Below are 17,476 nucleotides of genomic sequence, written 5' to 3' on the forward strand. Positions count from 1 at the left end.
ATCTATTGGTTCCTTAATTTGCATTTTGAAATAATCCTAAAAAGCCTTTAAAATAAGAGCAAAGAATTTCAAATTATTCTAAAGTAGTCTAAAATGGTTTGTCTTATATCAATGATTTATGTAAACAAAAAAGTCCATTGTCTTTTACAATTTTTAAAAAGCAAACAGTACAGGGGCTGGTGCTGTGGCGCAGCAGGTTAATGCCCGGGCCTGAAGCGCTGGCATCCCATATGAGCACCAGTTTGAGACCTGGCTGCTCCACTTCTAATCCAGCTCTCTGCCCCAGGGTCAGCTCATACCCAGCAACCACAATATGAGAGCCTCACTCCCTTAGGAAGAGCTGTGGCAAGAGGACTGGGTTGTGGATTTAGTGACCTGTTTCCTAACTGAGGGGAATTACATTATCCAGGAGGAAAAACAAGGGACAGGGGATCCTACAAATCATGGGTTCTGCCCCAAATTTCATGCATGAAATCTGGATTCTCCCTGAGAACCTGTGCATCCTAACCACACAATTTGGAAAAATACAGAGCTCTAGGGCTGAGCCAAAGTCACCACAATCAGGAATGAGACGATATCCAGTGTCCCATGCCAGATACCATCTTGCAAGCAGGAGGCAACTAACCCCACAAACTCACCATATTCCAGATTCCAGGCATCCTTCTGATGGTTTTTGTAGTGAGAGAACTTCACAGGTGACAAAGAATGAGCCTCGTGGAACCACTATAAGCAGCAGACTGGAGAAGCTGTATTTAGCAGCATGAAGAAAAAGACCCCATGTTGCTCTTCATTGTTGATCCAGTGTGTCTGATTGGACAGTTTGCTGAGCCAATGAGAAGGCATCATGTCAGAGAAGATGCAGCCAATCAGAGTCACACCTACTAGATTTCTGTGACAGTTGGGGAGAAGGGGTGCCATTCATCCAGGCTGTGGCTGGTGGGGGTAGTGAGGGTTGAGTATTGGGCTCAGGTCTGGAGGTGCTCACCCTCCTTGGGCCTCGCTCTCCTAAGAGCAGGGGCTGCTGTCACCTTCATGATGACTCAACCACATGAGAGTGGGGATCTCTCCCACCCTCCAATGTCTGTGATTCTGCTGGGATCTTATGACCTGGAGCTTCCAATAAACTCCTTTACAAGAGATGAAATTTACTCAAAATTTAATGAATTCTGAGCTTTTCATTTTCTTCATTTTTTTGACTTATTTTTGTTTTAGGTCATTTTGCTTTTTTAATGATTTGAAAAATATTTAAATATACTCTATAGAAGTTTTCTAGTCTGTATTTTGTCCTTTAAAATGGCTTTCTATTTTTTCCTGCTGCTACATGGAAAGCCACTTGATATATATTGATCTTATACTCACTAATATCACTTAATTCTCTTGCCAGTTTATAGTTTGTTTTGGATTACCTCTGTAGATTGTAGAGTCAACCACATATATTGAAAATTTTGTTGTTTAATTGGGTGTAGAAGGGACATTCCTCAATACAATCAAGGCAATTGATGAAAAACCCACAGGCAGTATCATAGCGAATGGGGAAAGGTTGGAAGCATTTCCACTTGTGAGAGGCCAGAGCCATGCCATGACAGGCTTCTCACAAGACAAAAAAACTGACTAGGCCCAGGATGCCCCTGGTATGAGAAGATGAAACCTGACACCGGGCAGTCCTTGGTCCTGTCTGCAGGACCAGGTGGAGGCAACCAATAAGGTAGGCCATCCTTGCTCCTGCAGGCCCAGGGGAAGGAAGGAATGCAGATGTAATACTTGTTTGCCTGGGAACTATAAAACCCTGAGAACAAAGAGAAGGGGGTCTTGGTCTCCCAGCACTGCATTGCATGGGCGGCTGGGGCCCCAGCATGCTGGACCTACAAATAAAGTCCCTTCATTCTTTGCATTATGGTCAGTCTGACTGGTTCTTTCTATCTGGGCAATCTGGAACACAACACACTGAGATCTGATACCAGACAGCAATGCCCACTCTCACCATTGCTATTCAATATAGTACTGGAAGTTTTTGCCAGAGCCATTTGGCAAGAAAAAGAAATTACAGGGATACAAATTGGGAAGGAAGAACTCAAACTATCCCTCTTTGCAGACAATATGATTCTTTATTTAGGGGATCCAAAGAACTCTACTAAGAGACTATTGGAACTCATAGAAGAGTTTGGCAAAGTAGCAGGATATAAAATCAGTGCACAAAAATCAACAGCCTTTGTATACACAGGCAATGCCATGGCTGTGAAAGAACTTCTAAGATCAATCCCATTCACAATAGCTACAAAAACAATCAAATACCTTGGAATAAACTTAACCATGGATGTCAAAGATCTCTATGATGAGAATTACAAAACTTTAAAGAAAGAAATAGAAGAGGATACCAAAAGATGAAAAAAATCTTCCATGTTCATGGATTAGAAGAATCAATATCTTCAAAATGTCCATTCTCCCAAAAGCGATTTATACATTCAATATGATGCCAATCAAAATACCAAAGACATTGTTCTCAGATCTGGAAAAAAATGATGCTGAAATTTATATGGAGGCACAGGAGACCTCGAATAGCTAAAGCAATCTTGTACACAAAAACAGAGCTGGAGGCATCACAACACCAGATTTCATGACATACTACAGGGCAGTTGTAATCAAAACAGCATGGTACTGGTACAGAAACACATGGATAGACCAGTGGAACAGAATAGAAACACCAGAAATCAATCCAAACATGTACAGCCAACTTATATTTGATCAAGGAGCTAAAACCAATTCCTGGAGCAAGGACAGTTTGTTCAGCAAATTGTGCTAGGAAAACTGGATTTCCATATGCAGAAGTATGAAGCAAAACCACACCTTACACCTTACACAAAAATCCACTCAACTTAGATTAAAGATCTAACCTTACTACCCGACACCATCAAATTATTAGAGAACATGGGAGAAACCCTGCAAGATATAGGCACAGGCAGACTTCTTGGGAAAAACCCTAGAGGCACAGGCAGTCAATGCTAAAATTGGTCTGTAGAGGCAGGAGGTGGATGTCGGTTGGAGACACCAGGCCGTTGGCTGCTAGCTGGTCGGTGCTTGCAGGTTGTTTGATCCCTGCTTTCGTCTCTCCCTGGAAAGGGAGGGAGGCCTGTATGTCGAGAGGCAGCGGCCGCCGCAGTTCCGAGCGTGAAGTCGGACTTCTCTCACGCTTGTGTGCTGAGGACACTCAGATGTTGGCCTCAGTTCCTAGGCTGAACTCGGCAGACCGGCCCATGAACACCTCTGTCCTGAGATAAAGGAGAGGATCAGCCAGAAAGCTAGGCGCGGCAGCAAGGAAGAGGCCAGGCGGTGGGAACCCTGCACTCTGGGCAGCAGACTGAAAGGTGACAAAGAAGCTGAAGATGGGTGGTGGAGAGAGGTATAACATTCCAGCCCCTCAGTCTAGAAATAGTAAGAACCAACAGCAGCTTAACAGACAGAAGACCAAGGATCAGAATTCCCAGATGAAGATTGTTCATAAGAAAAAAGAAAGAGGACATGGTTACAACTCATCAGCAGCCACATGGCAAGCCATGCAAATCGGAGAGAAGAACAAAAACTTCCCAAATAATCAAAACTGGAACGCAAACTTGTCAAGTCCTAGCTTACTTTTTAAGCCACAAGCCAATCAGAACTATGCTGGAGCCAAACTCAGTGAGCCACCATCACCGAGTGTTCTTCCCAAACCACCTAGCCACTGGGGTCCTGTTTCCTTTAATCCTTCAGATAAAGAAATAATGACATTTCAACTTAAAACCTGACTTAAAGTACAGGTATAAAACTGTTAAGTGCTAATGTTTAAATTGGCCTGAAACAAATTTGACTAGGGAGTTTATTTGTGTAAAACTGATTAGTATAAGCATATATCTCATTTGTTTTGTGTGCACTGTGATATAATGGTAGTATCAGTGCAACTTAAGATAACTAAATAATTGTGCTTCCTACTAAGTGTCCTCAATTGAGTAACTTTGAGGTGAAACCATTCAAGTTTGGATTCTCATTCGTTTAGATTTAGGGGAGGGCAAAAGAAATAAGTTTTCTATTGTCTGTTGGGGGAAAGTAGTTATGATTATCATTCATGGATCAGTAGTGAGCTGCTTAAGGTCAGTGAATCAAATTAATCACCTAACACAAGGATCAAAAACTAGTTGAACCTTTGAAAGTTTATGTTCTAGAAACAAACTAGTAATGTCAACAACCCAATGCACTGCCAAAAGAAAATGTGAATTTTCCTTAATAAGTTACAGTTCAATGGATTATGCAGTGGTGAATGGGAAGGGCACAAGTTTACCCATCAGCCTTCTTTAACTGCAGTTCGATAGGTGTCTGCTAATGAATGCATCCAAACCATTTTTTATAGGAACAGTATTTGAAGGTCACTCAATAGCTTTCAAATACATATTTTGTATTATAGCACTGCACAAGCTATTCTGTCAGTGATCTTAACATCCCTGCAAAGCTTGCTTAAAGTGGGGAACTGTATAATGTGAACCTTCACTAGGGAAGAAAGAGCCATGTAAATACATGTAATCTTGTAGCATATGTCAAGTTTTCTTGGCTTTTATCTTACAAAGAGTATTTTGGTATGAACTTGCTGAATGTAAGACCATGGATTGTTTTTTATACTATGGCCTAATTTTAAAGGTCTGAAATGTTTTTAGTTTGCCCCTGTGCTGAAGTGCCAGTGTATGTAATGACTGATTGGGATGTAAACTATATTTCAGAGGAAATCCTAGTGTGTAATGAGTTTTATAATATAACTGAAAAAGCTTTAAGCTGCTAAAACACTTCCTATTTTTGAGAGATGTGAAATGCAGTACAGGAACACCCCTTCTCCCATCTCCAATCAAGCCCAAAGTTGAGCTGTTGTAGAGTTCCTCCAGTCTTAAAGGTTCCTTTTGGTTTTCACAAATTCTTAGGTTCTATGATTCAAAAACACTTGAAATGTGTAGTACCAGTGGAGTTTTGTGTAATAAGTAATCCAGGGGACAACCTATTATATAAAAGCATTTCTTGCATATAATACCTAGGTACATTTTGAAAGGTAAATTCAAAATAAAACTTAAAAATTAAGCCAGTTACACTGTCAAAAAATGCTGAAATTAACAATTGGGATTACAGCAAATTGAGAAGTTTCTGTACTGCAAAAGAAACAGTCAGAAAATTAAAGAGGCAACAAACAGAATGGGAAAAAATGTTTGCAAATTATGCAACTGATAAAAGATTAATAACCAGAATCTATAAAGAGATCAAAAAACTCCACAAAAACAAAACAAACAACCCACTTAAGAGATGGGCCAAGGACCTAAGCAGACATTTTTCAAAAGAGGAAATCCAAATGGCCAACAAACACATGAAAAAATGTTCAGGATCACTAGCCATCAGGGAAATGCAAATCAAAACCACAATGAGGTTTCACCTTGCCCCAGTTAGAAAGGCTTTCATACAGACATCAACAAGCAACAGATGCTGGAGAGGATGTGGGAAAAAAGGCACACTAATCTATGGTTGGTGGGAAGGTGAACTGGTAAAGCCATTATGTAAGACAGTTTGGAGATTCCTCAGAAATCTGAATATAGCCCTACCACACAACCCAGCCATCCCACTCCTTGGAATTTACCTAAGGGAAATTAAATTGGTAAATAAAAGAGCTATTTGTACCTCAGTGTTTATTGCAGCTCAATTCACAATAGCTAAGACATGGAATCAACCTAAATGCCCATCAGCAGAAGACTGGATAAATAAATTATGGGATATGCACTCTATAGAATACTGCACAGCAATTTTTAAAAAATCTGATCATTTGCAACAAAATGGAGGAATCTGGAAAACATCATGCTGAGTAAAATAAGCCAGTCCCAAAGGGACAAATATCATATGTTCTCCCTGATCTGTGACAACTAACTGAGCACCTAAAAGGAAGCCTGTAGAAGTGAAACTGTCACGATGAGAAACAATGACTTGATCAGCCCTTCTCCTGACTGTTGAGGAGTAGCTTACTATTTTATTCTTTTTAGTATTTCCTTTTTCTACTTAATACCATTGATTGAACTCTTTAATTAACATACAATTATTCTTAGATGTTTAAGTTCAACTGAAAATTGATCCTTGTCAAAAATAAGAGTGGGAATAAGAGAGGGAGGAGAGGTACATTTTTGCACATGCTCACTCGGACTTACCCCTAATGGTAGAGCTAGAAACATGCCATGGGGCTCCAAATCCCATTAAGTTGGCAGGTACCAATGCCATCTTACTAGTCAAAGTGATCAGTTTAAGTTCATAATTGATCATAAAGATAGGATTAATTATCAAAGGGATCACATAAATAAGATCAGTGCCTGCTAAAAATAATTGAAAAAATTAAAAAGGAGAGAATGATCTAACATGGGAAGCAAGATACACAGCAGACTCCTAGAATCACCAATGCCCTAAACAGCACTCTGGCCTCAGAATCAGCCCTTAAAGCATTCAGATCTTGCTAAAAAGCCCATGAGAGTTTCTCAGGCATGGAAAGCCAAGACACTCTGGCAAAAAAATGACCTAAATGAACGATCTCTGTGAGTGAGATGCCTGTGGAAAGAGGGGACCATCAAAAAAGGAGGTACCATTCTCTGAAGGGAGGAGGAAACTTCCACTTTGATTATGGCCTTGTCTAAATAAGGTCAGAGTTTGTGAACTCAAGAGATTTTCATAGCCTTGGCAGCTCATGACAAGAGGCTCGGGTGATAACTGACATCATAAATAAGAGTGCCAATTGTTAAATCAACAACAGGAGTCACCCTGCACTTACTTCCCATGTAAGATCTGTGTCCTTGATGTTTTGTACTATGTGAATTAATGGTAAAACTAGTATTCAAACAATGCTTTACACTTTGTGTGTCTGTGTGGGTGCAATCTGTGGAAATCTTTCCTTAGTATATACTAAGTTGACCTTCTGTATATAAAGATAATTAAAAATGAATCTTAATGAAGAATGGGATGGGAGAAGGAGTAGGAGATGGGATGTTTTGCAGGTGGGAGGGTGGTGATGGGAAGAAAAACTGCTATAATCCACAAGTTGTATTTTCAAATTTTTTTTTCACTATTTTTTTTAACTTTTATTTAATGAATATAAATTTCCAAAGTACGGCTTATGGATTACAATGGCTTCCCCCCCATATCGTCTCTCCCACCCGCAACCCTCCCCTTTCCCACTCCCTCTCCCCTTCCATTCTCATCAAGACTCATTTTCGATTCTCTTTATATACAGAAGATCAGTTTAGCATACATTAAGTAAAGATTTCAACAGTTTGCTCCCACACAAACATAAAGTGAAAAATAATAGATGATTTTTTAAATGATGATGAAATCAGATCAGACCTATTGTCATGTTTAATCCCAGTGAGAGTCAAGTTGGGAATTGATAATTTCTTCTTTTTTTTTTAACAGAAGATCAGTTTAGTATACATTAAGTAAAGATTTCAACAGTTTGCACCCCCATAGAAACACAAAGCGAAATATACTGTTTGAGTACTCATTATAGCATTAAGTCTCAATGCACAGCACATTAAGGGCAGAGATCCTACATGAGGAGTAAGTGCACAGTGACTCCTGTTGTTGACTTTACAAATTGACACTCCTGTTTATGGCATCAGTAATCTCCCTATGCACCAGTCATGAGTTTCCAAGGCTATGGAAGCCCCTTGAGTTCTCCGACTCTTATCTTATTTAGACAAGGTCATAGTCAAAGTGGAGGTTCTCTCCTCCCTTCAGAGAAAGGCACCTCCTTCTTTGAAGACCTGTTCTTTCCACTGGGATCTCACTCACAGAGATCTTTCATTTAGGTTTTTTCTTTTTTTTTTTTTGTTTTTGCCAGAGTGTCTTGGGTTTCCATGCCTGAAATAAATACTCTCATGGGCTTTTCAGCCAGATCGGAATGCCTTTAGGGCTGATTCTGAGGCCAGAGTGCTGTTTAGGACATCCACCATTCTATGAGTCTGCTGAGTATCTCGCTTCCCATGTTGGATCACTCTCTCCTTTATTTATTCTATCAGTTAGTATTAGCAGGTACTAGACTTGTTTATGTGCTTCCTTTGACTCTTAGTCCTTTCATTATGATCAATTTTGAACTGAAATTGATCACTTGGACTGGTGAGATGGCATTGGTACATGCTACCTTGATGGGATTAAATTGGAGTCCCCTGGTATGTTTCTAACTCTACCATTTGGGGCAAGTCAGCTTGAGCATGTCCCAAATTGTACATTTTCAAAATTTATATTTATTAAATAAAAGTTTTCTAAAAACAAAATAAAATTTTGTTGTTTAAAATTTGATCCATTTATCTAATGCTTCCATTTTGTTGTTTCCTTTTCCTGACTACACTTCTAGTACAATGTTGCAGAAATAGAATGGAAGGAGGTAGCTTTGTCAGTGTAAACTCCCAGGAAAAGAGCTTTCATTGTCTTATCTTAATGATACTGATTGTTATGGGCTCCTCAGAGACAATTTTGATTATACTAAAAAATTCTGATATTTTACTTCTCTTCTAACAGTTTCTTTAAAGCTTAGATGCTGAATTTAATCAAATGCTTTCTAGCATTAAGCTTAAATATTTATGCATTTTATTCTTTTATTTTTAATGATTTATTTGAAAGGCATATTGATAGAGAACTTTCATCCATTGGTTCACATCTCACATGATGACAACAACCAAGATGGACTTAGCTGAAGCCATCAGACAGGAATACTAGCTGGATCTCACACATGAGTGTCAGAGACTCAAGTATTTGGGCCATTTTCTGCTGCTTTCCCAGGTGGAACAGCAGGGAACTGGGCAAAATGTCAATCATTCAGAATTTAATCTAGCACTCTGATATGGGACTCCAGCACCACAGCTGGTGGGTTAACCCACTGTGCCACAAGGGGAGCCATTGATTTTGAGTGTTTTTCTTTTCTTTTTTTTTTAGGCAGTAGCTTGATGTACTATATATATATTTACATACATACATATATATATTTGAAAGACAGAATTACAAACACACACACAAACACACACACACAGGATCTATCAGTGATGGCTAGGTCTGGGACAGATTGAAGCAGGAGGCTTGAACTCCATCTGGGTCTCCCACAAGGGTGCAGAGGCCCAAAGCTTTGTGTCATCTTTCACTGCACTCTTAGGCCTATTAGCAGGGAACTAGATCAGAAGTGCAGAAGGGGCTGGCACTGTGGTGTAGCAGGTAAAGCCACCACCTACAGTACCAGCATCCCATATGGATGCCAGTTTGAGTCCTGGCTGCTCCACTTCTGATCCTGCTCTCTGACTGGAAAAACAGTAGAAGATGGCCCAAGTCATCAGGCAGCTACCCTTGAGTGGGAGATCCAGAGAGAGTTCCTAGCTCCTGGCTTCGGATCAGCTCAGCTCCATTCATTACAGCCATCTGGAGAGTGAATCACTGGATGGAAGACCTCTTTTTCTCTGTTTCTGCCTCTCTGTATTTCTACCTTTCAAATAAGTAAATAAATCTTCAAAAAAAAAAAAAAAGAAAGAAGTGTAGCAGTTAGTACATGAAGCAGTGCCTATATAGGGTGTCATCATTTCAGACAGTGGACCCAAGATATATTTTTAATAACTGTAATGCTTGCTATCTTGGGGATATTTGAATAGGTAAACACACAGGTAAATGACATACATCCCAGGGTTCATCCTTACCTTTTGGGTAGAGCTAAACATCAATGGCTCCTCAGCACTCCAACTCAGAACCACTCTCAGAGGGCTTATACACTGCACTGATGAGTAAACTTGCTTCAAGTGTCCCACAGAGAGAAATTACTGAAATGTGTCAACTGGACTCTCTAGGGAGCAATAGTGACGTGCAGTAAAACTCCAAATCCAGTGATTGGTTGGCACCTGTCTGTTGGGTCTTGTGCCTACTCATGTGGGTTAAGGGAGCCCAGGAAGGCTGCAAAGACTGCAGCTGGCAAACCTGTCATTTGGAGGTTCAGAAAAGGGAGCAGCAGCATCTTTCTGTAACTTGGGGTCCCAGCAGGGAAATCTTGTGATGTTTCCTCCTAGTAGCACAGAGGCTGCTTCTCTCCTCCAGGGTCAGGCCCCAGATTTCAGGTCTCTGCAAAATTGAAATGTTCTTTTGCACCCCCAGCCAGTGCTGAAGTGTTCTATGACCCCTTGCTAGCTGACAGCTGCTGTCATCTCAGCATCCCTTGTGACCTGGAGGATGGATGGGCTCTTGTGGCAACAGTGTCCTGTTCAGAAACTCAGTCTCAGAGGAAACAGGTTTGGAGGAGTGGTGACTCGGTTTCTGAATATGAGGGACACTCATAACATGTTGAGGTACTGTAGAGTCTGACACATACAAACCGTTTGACAAATACTTGCCATCCCAGGAGCACTCTCAAAACATTGGGGGGGGGGGCACTGTTGTGGCATAGTGGCTTAAGCCACTTCCAGTGATGCTAGCATCCCATGTGGGTACCAGTTTGAGACTTGACTGCTCCATTTCTTATCCAGTTCAATACTAGCATGCCTTGGAAAGCATCAGAAGATGGCCCAGGGGCCAGTGCTGTGGCATAGCAGGTGAAGCCACAGCCTGCAGTGCTGGCATCCCATATAGGCACCAGTTCAAGTCCTAGAAGCTCCACTTCTGATCCAGCTCTCTGCTATGGCCTGGAAAAGCAGTGGAAAATGACCTAAGTCCTTGGGCTCCTGCACCCACATGGGAAGACCTGAAGGAAGCTCCTGGCTCCTGGCTCCAGATGGGTGCAACTCCAGCCATTGTGGCCAACTGGGGAGTGAACCAGTGGATGGAAGACCTTTTTCTCTCTATTTCTGCCTCTCCTTTTCTCTCTGTGTAACCCTGACTTCCAAATAAGCAAAATAAATCTTAAAAAAAGAAGCTGGCCCAAGGACTTGGGCCCCTGCCTGCCATGTGGGAGGCCTGGATGAAGCTCCTGGCTTCTGGCTTCAGCTCGGCCCATCTCTGGATATTGCAGGCATTTGTGGAGTGAACCAGTGGAAGGAAGGTCTCTCTCTCTCTCTCTCTCTCTCTCTGTCTCTTCTCTCTTTCTCTCTCTGTAGCTCTATTTCAAATAAATAGATTTTTAAAAAGACTTAGAAAACAACCTACCAAACATTCTACATGCTGGGCACAGGATCAGTTCCCAGTGTCTGGGTCCCCATTCATTGTAATGATGTTATCACACCATTGCATTCGTTGGCTATATGATTTCAAACACAACCAGGAAGATACTCCAAGATTTATTTTTTAAAACTAGATTTATTTATTTGAAAGGCAGAAGGGCTGGCTTTGAGGGGTAATGTGTAAAGTTAGCACCTGTGATGCTGACATCTTATATGTTTATGTTCTGGCTGCTCCATTTCCAGTCCAGCTCCCTGCTAATGGCCTGGGAAAAGCAACAGAGGATGGCACAAGTGTTTGAGCTCCAGCCACTCGCATGGAGACTGGAAGAATCTCCTGACTCATGGCTTTAGCCTGAACCAACACCAGCCATTGTAGCCATCTGGAGGGAGTGAACAAGCAGATGGAAGATTTCTCCCTCTGTCTCTGTCTCTTCCTCTCTCTGTGCAACTCTGACTTTCAAAAGAAACAAATAAATCTTTAAAATATAGAAGGCTGAGTGACAGAGAAGGAGAAAGATAGATAGTTGAAAGAGAGAGAGAGAGATCTTCCATCTATTAGTCTACTCTCCAAATGGCCACAATAGCTGAGGCTGAACCAGAACAAATCCAGGAGCCTGGAACTCCATTCAGGTCTCCCATGTGGGTGTAGGGGCCCAAGTACTTGGGTGATGACTCCACTGCTTTCCAACATGTATTTATAGGGTGTTGGATTGGAAGAGGAGCAGTAAGGACTCAAATGAATGCTCATACAAGATGCTGGCATTGCAGGTTGAGGCCTAATATTTGCACATAGTGCTGGCCCTGATTTTCACAGATTTCTATTGGTCACGATGGATGTCACATAGAATGCTTGTTTTCTTGGAAACAAGCAGTTAGACAGTCACTCCAAAGACACCATGCTAATCTGTCATACAGATCTGGATGTACTAGGAATCTCACATCAAGTATGCCCACTGTCACAGAATTTCAGACAATAGTAACATTTACTATGACACTACAACGGATGTTAAGCAATTTAGAGTGTAAACCAAGCTTTGAAAAGTTGATGAATGTTGGTGAAGGATAAAGATCTGGATAGTAGAAATTCCTGTAATTTTAGTATTTGTCTAAGAAAGATACATGCTTTCAACAGCTTGAATTAAAGCACCTCCCTTAGTCTTATCTTTCTGTTGAAAGGACTCTGGGATGCAACAGTGACATAACTGCTGAGGGTTTGCAATATACTTAGATTCTTGATCCACAAATCTGCACATCTCAGCTGACTGGTGTGTGACTTGTCTGTGGGCTTTTTTGTTGGGTCAGTCCATGTTGGGCTGTTTTGTGACACTGGAGTTTACCCATGTCATGCAAAAGCTGGAAGTGATAAGTGATATCACATGGAGGCTGCTAAGATGGCATGTGTGGCACTTTTCCTGCACCAAGCCAAAAGCCTATGCCCTCATTTACACAGTGAGGAGAGTTAGAGACAGTGGGAGGATGTTAATAGGTGAGGAAACAAGAGCCCTTGGAACAGACAATCCAGAGAGGGGAGCACAAGGAGACTAATATGTGAAAGACCCTGAGACACTGGAACATCTAGAAGAAAAGTCAACCAAAGAAACAACCTGAGATGTGTTAAATAGCCTCCAGGAACAAGTCTGAGTGAAACCTACATTTGTTCTCAGGAAAATAAACTTTTCTCTGCCTTCTACTGCAGTTTAGTTCACAGGTTCCAATGCAAAAATGGAATAAGAAATAATCATCAAGAATATAAACATACATAAAACTCAGTTGCTGGGACTGGCATTGTGGTACAGCACATTAAACTATCACTTATGATGCCTGCATCCCCTATCAGAGTGCCAACTTGAATCCTAGCTATGTTCTTTCTGATCCAATCCTCTAAACCTGTGCCTAGGAATTAGCAGATAATGGCTCGATTACTTGACTCCTTGCCACCCACATGAAATACTCAGATGGGGTTCCTGACTGCTAGCTTCAGTCTGGCCCAGGCCCAACTGTTGCAGCCATTTAGGGGAGGGAACCAGTGAATGGAAGTCTCTCTCTCTCTCTCTCTCTCTCTCTCTGCACTCCTCCTTCATGTATGTGAATCTCCTTCCCTGTTACTCTGCCTTTCAGCAAAATAAAATCTCCCATCATGATCAAGCATTTGGGGATACTACACTTTAGGAGGAAATGGATTGATTTGGTCAGAGTACTCAAAGCAGCTTTTTTATATCACACACTTATGTTTTTATAGCACTTATTATGGCATCAGTGTGAATTTTCATTCATTTTCTCGTATCTAGTCTGTGACCTATTAAAAAGCAGCCTTCCTGATTGTGTCTTTTTGCTGCTCCATCCCATATACTTAGAATAGTGTCTAGTGCCTGATATGTAAAGAACATATGCTGAATGAGCAAACTGAGCTAGTTACTAAGTGTTATGGGGGAGCTCATGTATAATCAATCCATTTATAAAATAAAGCTCAGCAGACTATGGAATGTTGATATTTTAAATAAAATATATATGACTTTGCAGTCTGCCTTTGAACTCGGTCATAAGCATCAGCATCTTGGTCTCCTAAATTTGTTGTGGGCAGTAAGAAGACTTCTGTCTGCTCTGTTTAAAGATCCCCATGGTTCTCAGTGTTCAAAGAGCTTTTCTACTGGTGACCTTCCATGTCCACCTGGTTTCTCTTTGTACCCAAGCCTGGACTTGAGGATTGTGATTGTTGATATGGGTCCCAGCTCAAAACTCAAAATAGGGGCTGGCGCTGTGGTGCAGTGGGTAAAGCCACCACCTACACTGCTAGCTTTCCATATGGGTACCGGTTCAAGTCCCGGCTGCTCCACTTCTGATCTAGCTCTCTACTGTGGCCTGAGAAAGCAGCAGAAGTTGGCACAAGTTCTTGGACCCCTGCACCCATGTGGGAAATCTGGAAGAAGCTCCTGGCTCCTGGCTCAGGATTGGCTCAGCTCCGGCCATTGTGGCCATCTGGGGAATGACCAGCAGATGGAAGACCTGACTCTCTGCCTCTCCTTCTTTCTCTGTGTAACTCTGCCTTTCAAATAAATAAATAAATCTTTTAAAAAAACTCAGAATGTACTCACTGAAATATTTTTTATTTCCTTTTTCATTTCTTCTTCAAGCCAATGGCTGACAGTGTGGATTGAGATCCACGTATGTGTGACTTTTCCAGTTTTTCTCAAATAGATTCCTATTTTTATTCTATTGGGGTTATGAAAGACAGTGGTATGACTTCAATTTTCTAAAAATTGTTGACATATTTTTTTCTGAATTAGATGATCCCACCTGGAGAATTTTTGACAGCTGTTGAGAAGAACACATGTTCTGCTGCTGTCGGGTAGAATGCTCTCTGTGTAACTGTTAGGAAAAGTTGATTTACAGTGTTCAAATCTACCACTCTCTATTGATTTCCCACCTAGATATCCTCTTTTATTTTGATAGTGGAGTATTGGCCTCTTCTGTTTGTTCCATTGCTGTTTACCCCTTCAGAGCTGTCAACATTTGCTTTACATATTGTAGTGCTCTGTGGTTGAGTATACATGTTGTTCAACCTAGAAAAGTACACGGGTGGACAACTCAATATCAAGAATGATATGGGAACAAAATGAGGAATTCAAAATATACATAGAACCATGAAGAAGACTCAACAAATTTTCAAGATGTAGAAAATGATGAATAAAAAGAAAAAAATAAAAACTTCTACTCCAAGGAAACACAACAGAAGAAATATTTTGTTATGCAGAAATGGGGTTGGGCTTGTATGATCCTCAAGCTCTGATGCTTTTCCCTGGCACAAATCCATGTCTTCTACTGAGAGCATCATCCCAGGACTTCAGGGAGGGATCCATCCCACCTGTCAGTGCAAGTGGTAAGTGAGGATAGAACTAGCTCCTGCTGCAGGGGCAAGGGTCATGCTTGTTCTTCCTGCTGTGGCATTGTTGGTGCATGAGGAGTTGGGGCTCAGGCGTGCACATCTTATGAGGGAATGCACAGGCCCCAGGATTTAGCCCTGGCTGTGAACAAATGGTCCTATGTTCATAACAAGGCACACCTGCTTCCACCTAGTGTAAGATGCCAGGGGTGACCAAATTATGTTTCCCTCAAACACAGCCAGGAGGGAGGGGATCCAGGCCTCACTCACATTGAACATGGCTTCTGCACTCTGTCATCAGTGTCCTTAGTGAGAGAAGATGGCATCTGCTGATTCCTATTAAAAAAATCAACATAGCAGCTCATCAAAATGGAATCAGAAATGTTATTGTGGAAATGGGCAAATATAAGAGATTTTACAAAATTAGCAAGTATTAATGGTGCTTCTGAGAAAGCATAACATGTTAACTTTTATGAGATGTGTATTTGCCTTTTTTTTTTTTGACAGGCAGAGTGGACAGTGAGAGAGAGAGAGACAGAGAGAAAGGTCTTCCTTTGCCATTGGTTCACCCTCCAATGGCCGCCGCGACCGGCGCGCTGCGGCCGGCGCGCTGCGGCAGGTGCACCACGCTGATCCGATGGCAGGAGCCAGGTACTTATCCTGGTCTCCCATGGGGTGCAGGGCCCAAGGACTTAGGCCATCCTCCACTGCACTCCCAGGCCACAGCAGAGAGTGGGCCTGGAAGAGGGGCAACTGGGGTATTTGCCTTGTTTACATCAAGAGTTCTTTTTTGTTTTAAAGATTTGTTTTGTTTATTTCAAACACAAAGTTAGAGAGGTAGAGACAGAGAGATCTTCCATCCACTGCTTCACTCCCAAAATGGCCACAATGGCCTGAGTTGGGCCAATCTGAAGCCAAGAGGCAGGGGATTCTTCCAGGTGCCCCGTGTGTGTGCCAGGGCCAAGTACTTGAGACATTTCCCACTGCTTTCCCAGGCACATTAGTGAAGAGTTGGATGGAAAGTGGAGCACCCAAGACTCAAACCGGCATCCATATAGCATGTAGGCATCACAGGCTGGAGCTGTGCCATAGCTCCAGCCCCTATTTGATCACTTCTTAAATGTACTGTTAGTGTGGTACTGACAAAACAAAATACAGCTGATGAATTTTATCATTTAAGCATTTCTAAGTGTATGTTGAGTAGTGTTGAGTATAAGCACATTGCTGTGTTTGTTGAGCAATGTGGAGGATAAGCACATTGCGGTGTGACCAATATTTAGAACTGTTTTTCCTTATGAGACTGAAACTCTACCCAATGAATGAAAATTTCCTATAATTCCACTCTCCCTAACTCCCAGTAACTGCCATTCTACTTGCCATTGCCCAGGCTACAGAGTCTTTAGGAGGTACAGTGATTTCTCAGGGTCACATAACTGAGCATTTAGAGGGAAGCATGTTGGAACTCAGATCTGTCTGTGCAAAGCTGGGTCCTGATTGTACCCAGCACTCCCTGGGGTTTTGGGATTCAGCTTTGTGATTATGGACATGGCATGAGCCAGAAGGAGGATAAGACTTTGGAGAGGTCTTTTCTGCTGAGGAATCCTATGAAAGTGGATCCCAAGAAATGAAATCAATTTCTTGATGAAAGTCAACAATAGAACCTGGAACTCATTGTGTCAAGCTTTCTTTGCTGAAGACCCACTGGAGAAAGCCATCTGTTCTGCTCTGTCCTGACTTTCCAGGTGCCCAGACTCAAGAAATCCTGCAGATATTGGCTCAGCTCTCACTATTGATACCTCGGACATTTGGGCAGGAAGGACCCCATGGTGACATGGGTTGTCCCAAAGAAGGAAACTCTAGGCAAGGTCACCACTCTGATCCCACTTGGGCATTGCAACACTACTTCCCCTTTTGTGTCTGTTTTTTGGGAGCCTCATGTAGGGTGTTCTGTCCCATATAGGAACGATTTATTGGAAGAGTTAAAATATGGGTCAGCCTGATAGGTCTACACTCTAGGTCATGGCAGACAGAATGGGAAGAAGAATGATGTGATGGTGCTCATCTTTTATGTGAATCCTAAGCTAGAGAAATGTTCAGACAGAAATCTGTGTTTGGCCTTACTAACAGAAAGTTACCTGGAACAGAAACAGTATTGATAGCCAGATGGTGTTATGATACCACCAGACCTACCATTAGAACCATTGCACAGGGGCCAGCGCTGTGGCACAGTGGGTTAACACCCTGGCCTGAAGTGCTGGCATCCCATATGGATGCTGGCTCAAGTCCTGGCTGCTCCACTTCCCATCCAGCTCTCTGCTATGGCCTGGGAAAGCAGTAGAAGATGGCCAAAGTCCTTGGGCCCCTGCACCCACATGGGAGACCTGGAAGAAGCTCCTGGCTCATGGCTTTGGATCGGTGCAGCTCCAGCCATTGGGGCCAA

The 17,476-nt window shown here is 42.0% G+C and overlaps 1 protein-coding gene across 1 annotated transcript; it reads left to right on the forward strand.

Annotated features, from left to right (window-relative positions):
• The first annotated feature begins 3,310 nt into the window (after positions 1–3,310).
• On the forward strand, positions 3,311–3,870 carry LOC100346084 (proline-rich nuclear receptor coactivator 2-like). Its single transcript, XM_070067697.1, has one exon. It carries the CDS (start codon positions 3,381–3,383, stop codon positions 3,777–3,779), a length of 399 nt encoding a protein of 132 aa, XP_069923798.1. The 5' UTR covers positions 3,311–3,380; the 3' UTR covers positions 3,780–3,870.
• Positions 3,871–17,476: the final 13,606 nt, after the last annotated feature.

The sequence above is a fragment of the Oryctolagus cuniculus genome, unplaced genomic scaffold (genome assembly GCF_964237555.1).
Source record: "Oryctolagus cuniculus unplaced genomic scaffold, mOryCun1.1 SCAFFOLD_108, whole genome shotgun sequence".
Lineage (NCBI taxonomy): Eukaryota > Metazoa > Chordata > Mammalia > Lagomorpha > Leporidae > Oryctolagus > Oryctolagus cuniculus.